This window comes from Typha angustifolia, chromosome 13 (assembly GCF_048772165.1).
Source record: "Typha angustifolia cultivar Huaian chromosome 13, ASM4877216v1, whole genome shotgun sequence".
NCBI lineage: Eukaryota > Viridiplantae > Streptophyta > Magnoliopsida > Poales > Typhaceae > Typha > Typha angustifolia.
In genome coordinates, this window is record NC_133251.1 from 10,873,774 (window position 1) to 10,888,459 (window position 14,686).

Sequence of the window (14,686 nt, forward strand, 5' to 3'; positions counted from 1 at the left end):
CACTAGTGACCAATTGCCGTCGAACCCCCGAAGGCGGAGGGAGGAGGAAGGCGTTGCGCCCGAAGTGCCACGCTAACATCGGCTACAAAATAAAGGAGCGAGAGAGGAAGACTCACTTATGACGATGACTTCAACAGCTTGGCCATGACAACGACAACCATGATGACGACTGAATGGAGGGGGGAAAGTATTGAAATAAGAAGAATGGGTGAGGGGCATGAATTGAGTGGAGGGGAAGAAATAGGGAGAAAGAGAATCGAGGGCGGCAACCCACTACCTGAGGTTCGCATTCCGTGCACGCCATCGCTGGCGTGCCCATGGGTGGTCTAGGCTTGCCCTTCCCTTATCCCTAGCCTAGCAAAGGAGTAGGAGGGAAGAAAGAGGGGTGAGGATGGGTATGTGCAAGCCCGCCTCTCCCTTGCTCTCTTTTTTTGTTAGTGTTACAACTTTTCTCTCTCTTGTTATTGAGGTTGTGACACTTCTTTTAAATATTGTGTAGGGATCTTCATCTTTTGTATTTTTGCACCATATATGAGGCATTGCTTTGTTTTGCAGGAGTATTCTAAGTTTTTGACATATGGATGTCTGACCAAGCTGAGCTTGAGTAGTAAAATAAGCTCAAATTTAACTTCAATGAGAGCTTGAGCATAAACCATCCAGCTGAGGCTTATTTAAAATTGATCTTATATTATACTAATTATTTTAGGTCTAGTTTGGAATTATTGGATATTTATCTAATGACTTTTTTTAATATATTTTTGCTAATATTTCGTATCATCACTTATCATCTTAGGATTGATCTAATTAGTTCATTCGATCCTAATCACATTCTATTTAATTGAAGCTTAAATCAAGCTTGAGCTGACCAACTTAAGAATTAGTATTTAATTTGGTTTGTTCAAGATTCAAACTTAAATTAGGTTTGAACTTAACTCCGTTTAAATACACTTGAATTGGGCTTGTTTAAGGCTCGAGCTAGTATTGGGCTCGGCTTGAATGTTATCGTGCCAAGCCTTAACATAATTTGAGTGCTCGAAACTCGATCAGACCCAAAGCTCGATCAAGCTTGCCTCCTCCACAGTTCACACTGCTAACCCCAATTTCCTTCTAATTTAATTTAACTAAAAAGAAAAAGAGAGAGAGAGAGTCCCTTGCATCAAAACCTTGCAATTTTCCTCTATTTCTCTCGCGAGGGTAGAACGCCCCTCTTTGCTTCTCTCTGGTGCCGAGGTGGAAATGGCCGCTCCTCTCCCACGACGTGCCCTTTCCTTCGGCCGCTCTCTCTTCTCGCAGACGAGATTGTTCTCTTCGGATGCCCTCGTCGAGATCAAGCCCGGCGAGATCGGGATCGTCTCTGGGATCCCTGATGAACACCTCCGGCGAAAGGTATTTATTTCATTCCTCGCCATAGATAAATTTTGTTACTTTTTTACTAGAGCTTCTTGTTGCTCTCATTCTTTTTCCGTTTCAAATTATTCGAGTGTTGATTAAGAATACGAAGGTTTGTCAAGTTGAAGATTTAGACCATTAGATCTATGGTTCTTTTTTCCGCTGTCTGCTTTCTTTATATTAGTCAGAAGGAAAATTGGAGAAAGTTTAGTAATATTTCCTCCAATTAATAAGATCAGATCTGCAGCACTAGCGAAATTTGTTTTACATGTGTTTGAAAGAGCCTAGAGTGATGAAATGGACTGTATGCTATTACCAGAACATTACTATGGGGAAAGTAGCTCCTTTGTTTTGTAGGCATTATTGTGATTTGATGGCCTACATCTAGTAGAAGAGCAGTTGGACAGTTTTTAGGGACTCGATATTTTTTTGCATTCTTTCAAATTTTAATATTAAATCATATGCTCATCTTGATTTAGATATTCTTTATCCTTATTGTAACTCTTTATAATATATCCTTCCCAAAGTTATAAACATTCAAACTAGTGGTGGGGTCCTGTGGTATATGGGAAACGACATGAAGTTATGTAAAAGAGAACGATCTTTCACAGTCCCCTTGAAGAAAATGGTGAGTGCACAGATTATTGGTACAATTTTCTAGTACTAAACTAACCATTTCTTAAATGATAAAATAAAAATTGGTTGGGCCTCAAAAGTTTCCTTGTCTCTGTAAGTAAGTACATGGTCTGTAGATAGAGAAGATGAGTGTTTATGTTTTAAGTACAAAATTAAGAGAAACAATTTCACATGTGTCTATGAGGTACTTTGACACATTATTCTGAAAGGTATTGGAGAATATGTAATGAAAATATGAAATGAATTATGTGCTTAAAAGAAAAGAAATCAGCAAGATGTACTAGAGTTAAAAGTTGCAACTTGCAAGGAATATTTCTGAAGTCCATCACATCTTACTGTGGCCTTATTTCTAGAGTTTGAAGTTTCAACAATCAAGTGTGTATTATCTTTTCTCTTACTATTTCCACATTAGATTTCTCCTTACCTCCAGGTTTAGGTACCTATTACTTTAATCAGGTCACCTCCCTTTACATGTGTGCTATGTAGTCCCTATTGGAATACTCTAACAGTATAAAGGAATTTTCATGTAATACACTTTATAGAGTGCTAGTTCTAACTTGTCTCAGTCTATCACATAGAATTGTTGTTTCACATGCTTCTTTTTGTTACCCTATTGATAAACTAACATTCGCACTTTTGCTATCTGAGCTTTTATAGTATTTCCCAATTGTCCAGCATTGTCGTTCATAGCTCAGCTGTATTTTTTTCTTCCTCTTAACTTAATGGCTACATGATGAACGCATAATATACTAGCCACTTTCCTATTTCAAGCCTGTTTCTATTCTGTTGATTTTCTCATCAATTTCATTTCTTATTGAACTTGCAACCAAGGTAAAAGTACCTTGTTTTGTGGGGGTGCTTTGCTCACAGGAAGAAAAGTCTCTGTTGAATGTGAGTCTCAAAAAAACACTCATTGGGAAGTGGTTATGAATTTATGATTATGATTTATGACCATGAACTAAAGTGTTTGGCAATATGAATTGTGCTAATTGACATGTGTAGTGCCTACTCGATTTCCGCACTATAGTGTAACACCAAAATGACCTTACATGGGGCAAGGTATGCCATCATGTCATGTCATGATGCCATATCGTGTCTTGGCAAGATAACATGACTGATGGCATGCTCCATCGTCAAAGTGTCCATACACCCTAGTTGCAGCTTTTACGTCTTTGATGACTTTTTATTGGTTGATTGTGGCCTCTAGGAACTGAAAGTTTCTCATTTTTATTTACCACACTGATATTGATATGAAAAAAATTCTTGTGATGTCTGCTGGAGAGAATGAGGAAATTGAAATTGGCTTGTTCATGGCCCTTAAAGATTTTATAGTGCAAGGCTGTTGCTATTATAAGAAGTAGATGTCATATCAATCTCATAGCATTAGCTTATATACTACTTATGATGGACGTATTATTCTATTCAGTAGAGTTTCATTCAATTAGATGAACAAAATTTCCTTGGATAAAAATGAATATAATATATAAGAACTAGCATGGGTGTATTGCACTACATGGCCCGATTAGATCTAGGTTTCTTGACAATAAGCTATTTATTTAATGGAGGGGAATGCATAGCACAATAAATGTTGTCATATTCTTCTTCTCGTCATTGTTTTAAAGAATGCCCATCTTCATGTGTAAACTCCTTTTTTATACATAATATAATTAGGCTATGCTTAGATCCCGCCTAGGTGACTGCCTTCATATCTTGAACCATGTTTTAGTATGTTGATTGATTTTGAAATTCAAATTATTGCATATCGTGATAAATTAGTGGATTCTAATTGCTTAGTATGGTTATTAACAAAAATACATTAATATATTTTTAGATTGTATGTATGAATTTTACTTTTTATCTAATTATTGTTTCTTGTATTTGTTTATTTCTAACCCATCTTGAATCCTAGGTTTGTCCTTACCCCAATTGGTTTGTCCTTACTTCCAACATATTCTAATTGCTTAGTGTGGTTCTTAGGCATCACCCGCCTAGCGTCCAGGCATTTCATGACCCTTTGCCCATTCATCTATCGCCTATGGTCTTTTAAAATCTTGCTTTTTGTCAGTCATCATCCGTTCATCATACTTATGATGGTATGACCTACCTCCTTGCACAAAGTGGTCTTTGACATGGTTCCAATTTTCGGTGGATCCCAAGTGGGATCGGCCAAAACGTATCGGGATCGGCCAAGTATCAGTCAGATCGGCCAATACTCAATCTTTATCGGGTCGGGATAGGTCGATCCTGCTCGATACAAGCTCTCCCTCTCTCTAATTTTTTTTTTATTTCTTTTTTTTTTTCGGTGCCCAATGTCTCTCATTTCTTTTATTTTTCTCTCTAGCCTCTCCCTCTCTCGTTTTCTTCCTCTCTTTTCTTCGGTCTCTTCCTCCTTCTCTTTCTTTGTCTGTCTTTTTCTTACTTTTAGTCTTTATTACTGTAGGAAAAATTTTCTGCAGTAACAAAGTGAGATAGAGATGAGAGAGATTGGAGAGTGAGAGAGATGGAAAGAGAAGGGAGAGAGAGAGAAGAAATAAAAAATTAGAGAAAAATATTGCCTTGTGGCAGTAGAGAGAAAGAGGAGGGACAGAGAAGAAATAAAAAAAGAAAATTAGAAAAACTAAAATTTGCCTTGTGGCTTGTGACTGTAAGAGAGAGAGAGAGAGAGGAAAAGAGAGAAAGAGAAGAGAAATAGTAATAGGGAGTAGGAGGAAAATAGATAGTGAGAAAGAAAAGGGAGAGCCAACTTGATATTTATCAAAATTTTAAGAAAATACATTTTTAGTTTTTAGGCTTCATACATAAATAATAATAATTTTTTATTTTCTTGTTATTTTTAGAAATTTTTCTGTATTTTTTAAAAATATTTAGAATTTTACATAATTAAAATATATTTTGATCCAATATGGATGGCTGATTACATATTGTTTTTTCGGATGACCAATCTTGATTCTGATATCGAATTTTGAAACCTTACTCTCTAGTTTAAGTTATGGACAACCTTACATAAAGGAGGCTTATGCTTGCTTTTTAGAACCACCATTGTCCTAGTGAACTTGGACACATTGTTTTTGGCAACATTCTTTTCTCCTATCATCAAAATGGTTGTATTTTATTTGCTCCTTTTGACTAAGGAACAGCTTCCAATTACTTGAGCTAGTTGTGTTCCTCTTGATATTGTTTGTTCCAATAATAAAAATTCCTGAGGTTGAAGAGATGCTGAATTTAGTTGATTAGATCTTGTATATGCCGTTCAAAAATAGTTGATCTGGTGTGTAATGGCCTAATGGGGTTAGAAAATTATAACTGAGCTGCTTTTACATGATTCCATTTTTGGTTGACATGGTTGCCATGCTGCACCACCCTCATCGTGCATGCTCACCTTTGGTTTTTTATTCTCTTATTTGAAAAGTTGTCTATGTACTCATTCACATGTGAATACAGGTCATTATCTATTCACCAGCTAGGACTGCAACTCAACAAGGTTCTGGAAAAGTTGGAAGATGGAAAATTAATTTCGTATCAACCCAAAAGTATGGCCCTGTTCCACTCATGATGGTTATTCTTTCTTCCAATTAAAGGAATAGAGTGATCCTGGAAAATGCTATGATTATTATTACATGCAAGCAATACATTACAACGTTCAATGACCGTGAAATGTTTACTAGAAGTATGAAGTATTTATTATATACTTACACTTACACATCGTCAGTCTTATTAGTTAACTTATTTGTAGGATCGATAAGACACATTTGAGCTCCAATGGCTGCTGATAACTCTTCGGCATGCAAGTTACTGCAGTGATTTAATTCTGCAAATACTGAGAGAAAGTACGATAGTGGAAATGCCAGTCCCTTAGAAGCAGTTGTAGGCTTGTAGCAAGGTTGCAAGAATGGATTAGTTGCAGATGTGCAAGTTATTGCAGTTATTTTATTCTGCAAATACCGAGAGAAAGTATGGCAGTGGAAATGCCAGTCTCATAGAGGCAGTTGTAGGAAGACTGCAAGAAGGCAGTATGGTTTGGGTAAAGGGCAAAACCATTGTTTTGTTTTATACCCTCTTATCTTTGGATTAATAAAGTAGGTGGTTGATTGATAAAATTGGGATAATAAATATCTGGCTAGGGAACAATTGGGAGAATTCCTAGACGTAAGCTCATTAGTTCCCAACATGGAATACTACTCTGGAACAACTTGAGGAAATGATATGGGGTGTTCACAAATGGTTGAAGTAAATTGTATAGGAGGATCACTATGTCTATAGTCCTTGCCCCTTGGTAGAATACTGAAGAAGAAATGGTCTATTTGATGTTATGGATGATTGGCTATGGAGGAACAGTTTTGTTTTTGAGATTTGAATATTTGATTAATTCTTCATTCTCATTTCTACCTATAGCTTTTGTGGCCTGTCCTTTTTCTTTTTCCTCAAAACTAGCATCTGAATGGTCAAAAAACTGAAAGAACTTTCAATACTCATAAGGGATATAATTCATTTGACATGTCAATTTCCCAAGCATATTAGTGGCCATGCCTTGACCTATGCTATGTCTGAACTATATGTGACCTCACGGTTGAAGTTCAGATACCGCGTAATGTTACTAGAAACAGAATGAGTCTACAAAGTCTAGATGCCAAATAACATGGATTCCAAAGCACTATGGATTGGTCTAGACACTTATTGGTAGGGACAAACAGGAACTAGAATTGGAAACAAAAGAAATAAAAATAAAATTCTGTTTATTACTCTATTGTAGTGGGTCTTCTTTTCTGTAAGTAAGATGGGATATACATTATCATCTTTTATAACCTGTGCTTGCTGAGCATCTTTTATGCATTCTTCATGCAAGCTTTAATAAATAAATAACTGCTTGTTCCTGAGATAACTTGTTTGAGAAGGCTGCTCCGAGTACGAGATTAAGTGTCACTCTTGAAGAAAAATGAGGTTAGGATAGCCATAGGGAAGAACCAGTGCACAAACAAGTTAGCGAAGTGTTCTAACATAGTTTCTGATAGTAGTTTTCCAGCCAACATCAGCTGAAGATTATCTTCCATCTCAGGTTAAATATGTTGGAGATCATTCCTCTTATTTGGTAAAATTTCTTTACAAGACCACCTCCCAATGAGTACCATAATTTTATTTGGGATGAGCTTCCGTAGAGTATCATAAGTCCCTTAATTTTCTTCCATCGTGGATGAACTCTCCTCTCTCCAAGAAACAATCTCCTTCGCTAAATAAGGTTAGATCTTGCCTGAAGACAACTGAGTTTATGAAGAAAATCTATAGATAAATATGTTATCATGCTCTTTCACATCATGGCGGGACTCTAAGATGCCAAAAGCAGAAAAGCAAACTCAAATTGAAGGCTTTCAGTGTGCTTTTGCAATCACCAATTTTCCTGGGGGTTGCTTTTGATGTCAGTCCACAAATACTAAACTAAGAATCTTTTCCCAACGTCTGGTTATATGAGAAAGTTCTTTATATAGTATATTGAAGCTTGAAATTCTGTTGGAGTGCTCACTTGATAAAGCTGGTTCAGTTGCTCATAGCTATTTTGTGCGGGTTTTTACTGTAGTTGTCTGTCATAATAGTGGATGCAGGTTTTGTCATGTCATAGGTTGTTTACTTTACTTCTTTATCCACTTGGGATGTTTTGTTGTCTTTCTCTTTTGTGCCTTCATTCTTCTTCTTTTTTTTAAATCTTGATCTTATACATTCTCTTAGTATGAGGAATTTTTCTCCTCCACCCGTATAATCTATGATTTTCCAACAGAAGATTTGGTGGTAGCATTCTACTCTATATTAGACATGATGTTCACAAAGTATTTATGTACATTTCTGTCCTCAGTATTATCTTTTTGAATTGATTTTGTTTGAGCTTGGTTTTCCTGTAAAACATTACTTCTATATGGCTGTCAAAGTTTTGCTACTGTTATACTTCAACCTTTGATCATGACCCCCATCAACCTGAAGACTTTGAAATGTCTTTTCTTCTTTGAGGATAAAGAGATTCTTTGAAGTGCAAAAGTGGATAAATATCATATATAACACTATAAGAATGTTCATCTCATTTGATTATATTTCACTGTTGATGTCATGCCTTTTCTTTCTTATTGTTTCATTCCTAGTCTTTGCACTCTGATGCATGTTTATCTGGCAAGATCATATTTACTTATTATAATTTGTATGTTTAGTTGTTGTTGTTGATACCTTGATATCAATTCAGGTGGGAGAATCCATTGATGGGTTGGACATCTACAGGGGACCCTTATGCCAATGTGGGTGATTCTGCGCTGGGTTTTGATAGCGAAGAAGCTGCAAAAGCTTTTGCTGAGAAACATGGATGGGATTATGTGGTATGTACTTTTAGTTCATTCGTTGTCCATCACAGTAGCAATTTAGACTTTACTGTCCTATCTGAACCAAAGCAAAGAATTTATTTTGACTGGGAACTTTACTAAATCAAATGTTGTGAGCTGCTTGGCCCTGCTTAATATCCTGAACTTCATACCAGACTAGCTCTTGACACCAGTATCCTACAAAGAATTTGCAGGTGATATATGATGATACTCATTTTTCAAGGATCTTTACTTTACTATTATTATTATTTTAACATGGGGATTTGTCTCGGTTCATCAAATATTACCATGATTTTCAGTTACTAGTGCATGATATACCCCCCCCCCCCCCCCTTTCCTTTCTCATTCTTCCTCTCTTTCCCTCACCGCTGTCCATTATTTTCTCTTCCCTCCATATGGTGGGCACGTCTTGTGTCTGCAGCAGCTTGCTAGCACGAACAAGTGCTGCAGATTAGAAAACCTTGCTGTCAGTTTCAATCTTCCACAGGAGAGAGGAGTTTGTATGAATGGAAGAGACCTGCAATGTTGGTTCTCGATGGTTTGATTTTCTTTTTCTAATATCTTTTAAGTACTTGAAAAGCAAATGAATATAACAAATACAGAGTACCAAAAGAAGCTGCCTGTCAGCGACAACTTAGGAGTCTAACAAAATAGAGTAAGGATTTGCAAACATAAAAAAAAGCTCATTCATGCTTCAAATTTTACAATAGTCTTCTGTGTATAAAAGTTTAGCAATTTAAGCATGAGGTTGCTACTTGCTAGGAATATGTAGGAGGATTGCCAATATCATCTATGTCAATGCCTTGTATATTTCGTTGTTATGGTGATAAAAGGTCCATATATTCATTAGAAAAGTTCTCTTGCTGCTTGATTTCCTTCCTTTTACATCTTTATGCTGGCCTAACTGGACCTTTTCATGTTTCGTGATGTCATTTTGCTTCGGTCTTTTTTATCTCTTTGTAACTGACAAGCCAGAATCCTGATCCTAACAATGTCTACAAACACTGCAGCACCTGTAGAAAATATCATTATCCTCCAAACTGCCTTGTGATTAATTTCATTGTTGTACATTCCATCATAGACCATCTGATAAAAAAACAATATCTATCGTGGCATAGCCAACCCCTTCTACAGATCCATTACATTTCTATTGCCTTCAGACTTCAGAGTACATCTTTCCTATGCAAGCCAATTTACATTTCTATTCCCTTCTCATGTGACTTTAGATGTAAATATAATTGGAGTATTTTTTTTTAATAACAATTCCACACCTCTATTTTGATGTCTATGACCGGTCCACTAATGCTCTAAACAGAGATATGAGTCTCATTTCTTCTTGCTCTGGAAGGAAGATACTGTCACTCCAAACATGATTTAGTGACGGATGATTTGTCTAATTGGAGCACTTTAACTAGTGATTATGGTTTTACTTATATTTAGTCTTTATAAATTTAATTAGTGAGTATCCTTCACATTTATATTTTGGCTTCATTCTGTGCAGGTAAGGAAGCGCCATACTCCTCTTTTGAAGGTAACTACTTATTTTCTTTCCTTAAGGATGTTCTTATCTTTCAACTGAAGTGGTGCCTATGGGTTACCAGTTAGTTATTTAGTTCGAACTTCAACGTGTCTTTCATGACTCATACCAATGTTGTCTTTTGTGTATGTTTATGCAGGATATATATTGTTTTTTCAGTTTATACATGTAATATATGATCATGAAATTTCTATTAATAGTAACATTGATGATCTTTTGCTATTTGAGTGTAAGCTACTGAAAAATTAAATAAGTAGCAACATGAATCAGTACTGAGATAAACAAATAGCAAAATATCATCAATTTCTATATCATGAACTTTCACATTGATATAGAAATTCTACAGTTAACAAAGTTGTAGTTCTTTTAGAAATAGTAATGGTAAATAATCTCCATGTAGGCATTCATGTATCCTTGTGTAAAAGGTAAATTTGATGTGAGAGGAAAGTTCTAATATCTACTGGTGATTGTGATGCTTGGTCTACGATATACTGACATTAACAACAAAGCAGTGATTTTTTCGAGTTTTGATGTGGATACGTCTGTTGATAAAATGAAAATTGGAGCTTAAAGAAAGGAGAACAATCAAAACACGAAAAGGTAGCTGTGGCAAACTTATAAATGTGTTTTTCCAATATATATTGGAATAACTTGTTGCAATATGTTATCATTCAGGAGTGAGTGTTATATTTTTTCTCTAAATATAAGTGACAGAGAGTGAATATATTTGTCTGGTGTTTTAAGGTGTCAAAGTTGTGGAAATGTAGAAATCCACTTTTGGTCTTCACTTCGTAGGCACTAGCAGATTGTAACCTGAGATAAGAGCTTTATTTTATCGGCAAAGCAATTGACACCAATGGTGAATCACTGCTTTACTTTTACGTGAATTACAGAAGAAATTAACATTTTTTGGCATCCATGATAAAAATTATATATGGAAGTTGCTAATAATTTGCTTATTGGCTGAGATTGCCAAACTATGATAAGCTATCTTAGATTGGAATGCCAACTCCAAAGAGGAAGCTGACTTATAGAATTGGACAAGAAAATTGAGCATAAATATCCTGTCTCACTTTATATATGATGACTGATATTGTTGTGAAAGTTCTTTTATGTAAATTATTTAGAAAAAAGGGTTGTTCTGTCTCGCTGTGTTCAAGACACTTTGTGGAAGTTGGATGGCTTCAAGATGAGTGTTTTAATCCAACTCTTTCAGTGATAGTTGTGTGCATGTTTAACGAACAAGGGTACATTAAATTTATCATCTTTGGATTCATCTTGGCTGCATTAAATTTGAATGGAAAATGATTTAATTGCATTTACCAATATGGCAGCTTAGTTCTTCTTTGTCTGGCTAAAGATTTAGTGTTAATTTCTATATTGTTGGAATTGCAGAAGAGGCCTAGTTACCAAATTTGATGAACAAATACTGTTACACCAGAATGAAGGGTCCTCAATTAGTCTTTGATGACAAACTATGATGCACAAAACCATCATTCTTTTTAAAAAATATAGTTCCACTAGGTTGGAGTGTTTTTTCAGTCTATGTAACATAACAAGACTATGTATGTAATATTAGAGTATAAAGCTGGCAAGGGCTGCAATTTGACATTTACCTGATGACTGACATGAAGTTAGTATCTTTAGAATTGTTGGACAATAACTCATTCAGATTCAGTAGATGGAGGCCAACTTTTATAATCTTATTCTCTTTTGTTTCTTGAGCTGGATAATTTCAACTGCAAGCTACAGTTATCATTGGAAACTACATGTACTCTCTTAATACAGGATAAGAATTTGAGATTGTTTCTATGTCAACAAGTTATGTGAAATTGTGAAGGAAAGTGGTTTCTATTTGTACATCTTCTTGGCAGACTCCAATCTAAATAAGGACCTTGTTGTTCTGCTAATATTATGGGGATGGTAGACTAGGATGGAATTTCTCACAGTCTATGAATAAATAGGGCTCTAGCCAATCAAATGCTGTATGGAGAGATGAGAATGTAGATATTCTTAAGCCACCATTCTGTAAATTAGGTGATCATGTCATCTGCTTCACTTGCATTTTTTTCTAAGTCTGCTTATGACAAGCAGTCTAGCATTGCTTATGTAAATATGTAGTGGTTAATTTGGGAGTTGCTAGATCAGTTCTATATTGTGGAACTCCCATTTGGTACAAGCACTGGCTGCCAGAACAAGATGGGACTGAGGATTGTGCAAACCAATGAGGTCATAGTGAACTAGTACTTCATCTTCTCTGTGTTTACTTGGGGAGTTCTCAGGTCTAGAAAAGACATTACTTTGATTGGAGCTCACGAACCTATTTAAGGTTGTTATCTTGTATCAGTTTGAATGCAGACAGAGTGTCTTTGTGCTCAAACCTAACATTGTTGGGAGTTGGCAATACACTCAGGAAGTAGCGAATCATGTCAGTAATGTTTGATGTCACCTGCCTTAAATATGTATGTGTACTTGATGTTATTTCATAAGCTACTATAGCTTCAATTTTCAACAGTACGATGAAGTTAAGAAGTCTGTTTGCTGGCTTTCTTAGAGTCTGAACTTATTTTCTTCTGGCTCTCAGCTTTCTTCTAATTTATACATTGCATTTGGCTCTGTTCACCTGAACCATTATGTGCCAGATTGCATTTTTCATATTTCTTGTACTTGGCCAACTGATCTCTTTTTCCCCCCTTGAAGCTGGTTCATTTTGTAAAATCTGGTTAACAATTTGGTTAACAGAAGTAATCACAGTTCTCTTCTCTCTGCTGTACAATTACATCTTTATTGGGCATCATATTGAGTCCGTCACTCCTTGTTACCCTGGCTGAGACAAGTCTGTATTGCTTAAAGATTATATTGTAGTTTGTACATCTTGACAAATTGGCTATCAAATCCAGGCTGATATGTTACAGTGGTAACGGCTTCGATTATGTAGGTATCACTTTTACTTTCTTGGATGTTTTAAATTTGTGGCAACAAAATAATAGGCAAGATATTTGTTAAGGTATTTTATCATTTCAAGAAGAAGATAATAGGATATCTCTTTATATGTCTCAAAATCCTATTGAGGTGGTCTTTGGATCATGTATGAATAGGCTCAGATTGAGAACAGTCTCTGAGAATCTAAAGGATAACCAGTTGTGATGGTTCACAAAAAGCCCGAGATTTACATTCATTATCTTGAATTGTAAACTTTTGAGCTCAATCCTGGATGGTGGAAAACTTTTTGCCTTCAATTTGTAAATTTCTGCCAAATTCAATTGCTTTTTATCATTAGTTATGTTTATTCCTAAATACATATTTAGACGTTGTGTCAGAATATGCAGTGACTTAACTGCAGCTATATGGTGGTAGTTAATATGTTTATCATGCACTAATTCTAACTTTTGGTGCCACTACTGGATATCTTCTTTTTCTGTTCTACTGCTGTTATATACATTTTAGTCTCTCCCGTCCTTTTAACTTTTATAATACAAACTTTTGCAGGTCAAGTCGTATGCAGACAATTTCAAGTGGAAGGGATTTCCAAAGAATGAAGATTGAGCCATCTTCCCTTTTAACTTAATGTTGTGAAGAGATATAACAAGGGATCTGGTTGTGTTTTTTCTCCAATTTGTTATCATCTGATTGTCCTTTTTGTCAAACTAAACGCATACAAGATAGATGCACATTTCTGTGGAATATGTAATAAGATATAATTGAACACTCTTTTCATTCAAAATTCGGCTCAGGCGGCTGAAGTCCTTTCTGTCTTCAAAGAAAGACTTTGCTTTTGGAAAGAAATGTCGTACATTCTCACATTTTGTGATGTTAGAGATGCCAGTGTTTGACTTCTTTTTTTCCCTTAATGTAGTTGCTCCATCAATTGAACAGTTCCTTTTATTGTTTAGAGAGTGGGGATATCCCAGTTGAATTATCATTTGATCTATCTAAATAACAAGTTTTGCTATATTTTTGGTTGAGAAGATAAGCCAAATGGCTAGGAGGAATATAGTGGGAACTGAATCAAAAGGTACATCACGAATCAACTCTCACTGAACAATATGTACGCCATCTCTTTTGCAGAACTATGAGCATGATCATTTCATCCCCTCCAAATAAATGGAAATGTCCTACGGTGCTCAGTAGAAGACTTTTTCACGGGATTTATTTTTTCACTAACTAATTCAAGTCTCTTTGGCCAAACCAATTTCCTATTCAACGTATCCATCACATTCTTTGCATTTGATTATATGGTAGAAAAACGTAAATCTAAATGTCCCACACTGCTCAGTTGAAGACTTTTCCGCCAGATTTATTTCTTCACTAACTAATCCAAGTCTCTATGGCCAAACCAATCTCCCATTCAACATATCCATCACATTCTTTGCATTTACTTATGTGGTAGAAGAACGTAAATCCAAATGTTTCACAGTGCTCAGTTGAAGACTTTTCCATCAAATTTATTTCTCCACTAACTAATCCAAGTCTCTATGGCCAAACCAATCTCCCATCCAACATATCCATCACACTCTTTGCATTTGATTATATGGTAGAAGAACGTAAAGATTAGAATTGGCCACCACTCCATCTAGACGAAACGACTTTAGTTCCCCTGTACATGAGAATGCTAAAAGACCAATTCGGCTAACCCTGTCCTAATGCATATATGGGGCATCCACCTGTATGTCAGTGTGCTCATGCTCCACCCTTCTTTTCCTCAGCGCGCCAGCTCTATCATGTATCTCGGTATCCCATATGAAACTAAGCTCTTGACCTGCCAATTGAT

At 35.9% G+C, this 14,686-nt stretch overlaps 1 protein-coding gene across 1 annotated transcript; it reads left to right on the forward strand.

Annotated features, from left to right (window-relative positions):
• Positions 1 to 1,134: 1,134 nt before the first annotated feature.
• Positions 1,135 to 13,718, forward strand: LOC140774772 (NADH dehydrogenase [ubiquinone] iron-sulfur protein 4, mitochondrial). Its single transcript, XM_073117877.1, has 5 exons — positions 1,135 to 1,386; positions 5,467 to 5,555; positions 8,246 to 8,375; positions 9,880 to 9,909; positions 13,405 to 13,718. The coding sequence occupies exons 1-5, from the start codon at positions 1,237 to 1,239 to the stop codon at positions 13,459 to 13,461; spliced, it is 456 nt and encodes a 151-aa protein (XP_072973978.1). The 5' UTR covers positions 1,135 to 1,236; the 3' UTR covers positions 13,462 to 13,718.
• Positions 13,719 to 14,686: the final 968 nt, after the last annotated feature.

Excerpts from the sequence above, each read along its gene's own strand:
- LOC140774772 (XM_073117877.1), top strand. The coding sequence starts at position 1,237 with ATGGCCGCTCCTCTCCCACGACGTGCCCTTTCCTTCGGCCGCTCTCTC. Across the intron at positions 1,387-5,466 it reads ATGAACACCTCCGGCGAAAG|GTCATTATCTATTCACCAGC; the intron begins GTATTTATTTCA and ends ATGTGAATACAG. Across the intron at positions 5,556-8,245 it reads AATTTCGTATCAACCCAAAA|GTGGGAGAATCCATTGATGG; the intron begins GTATGGCCCTGT and ends ATATCAATTCAG.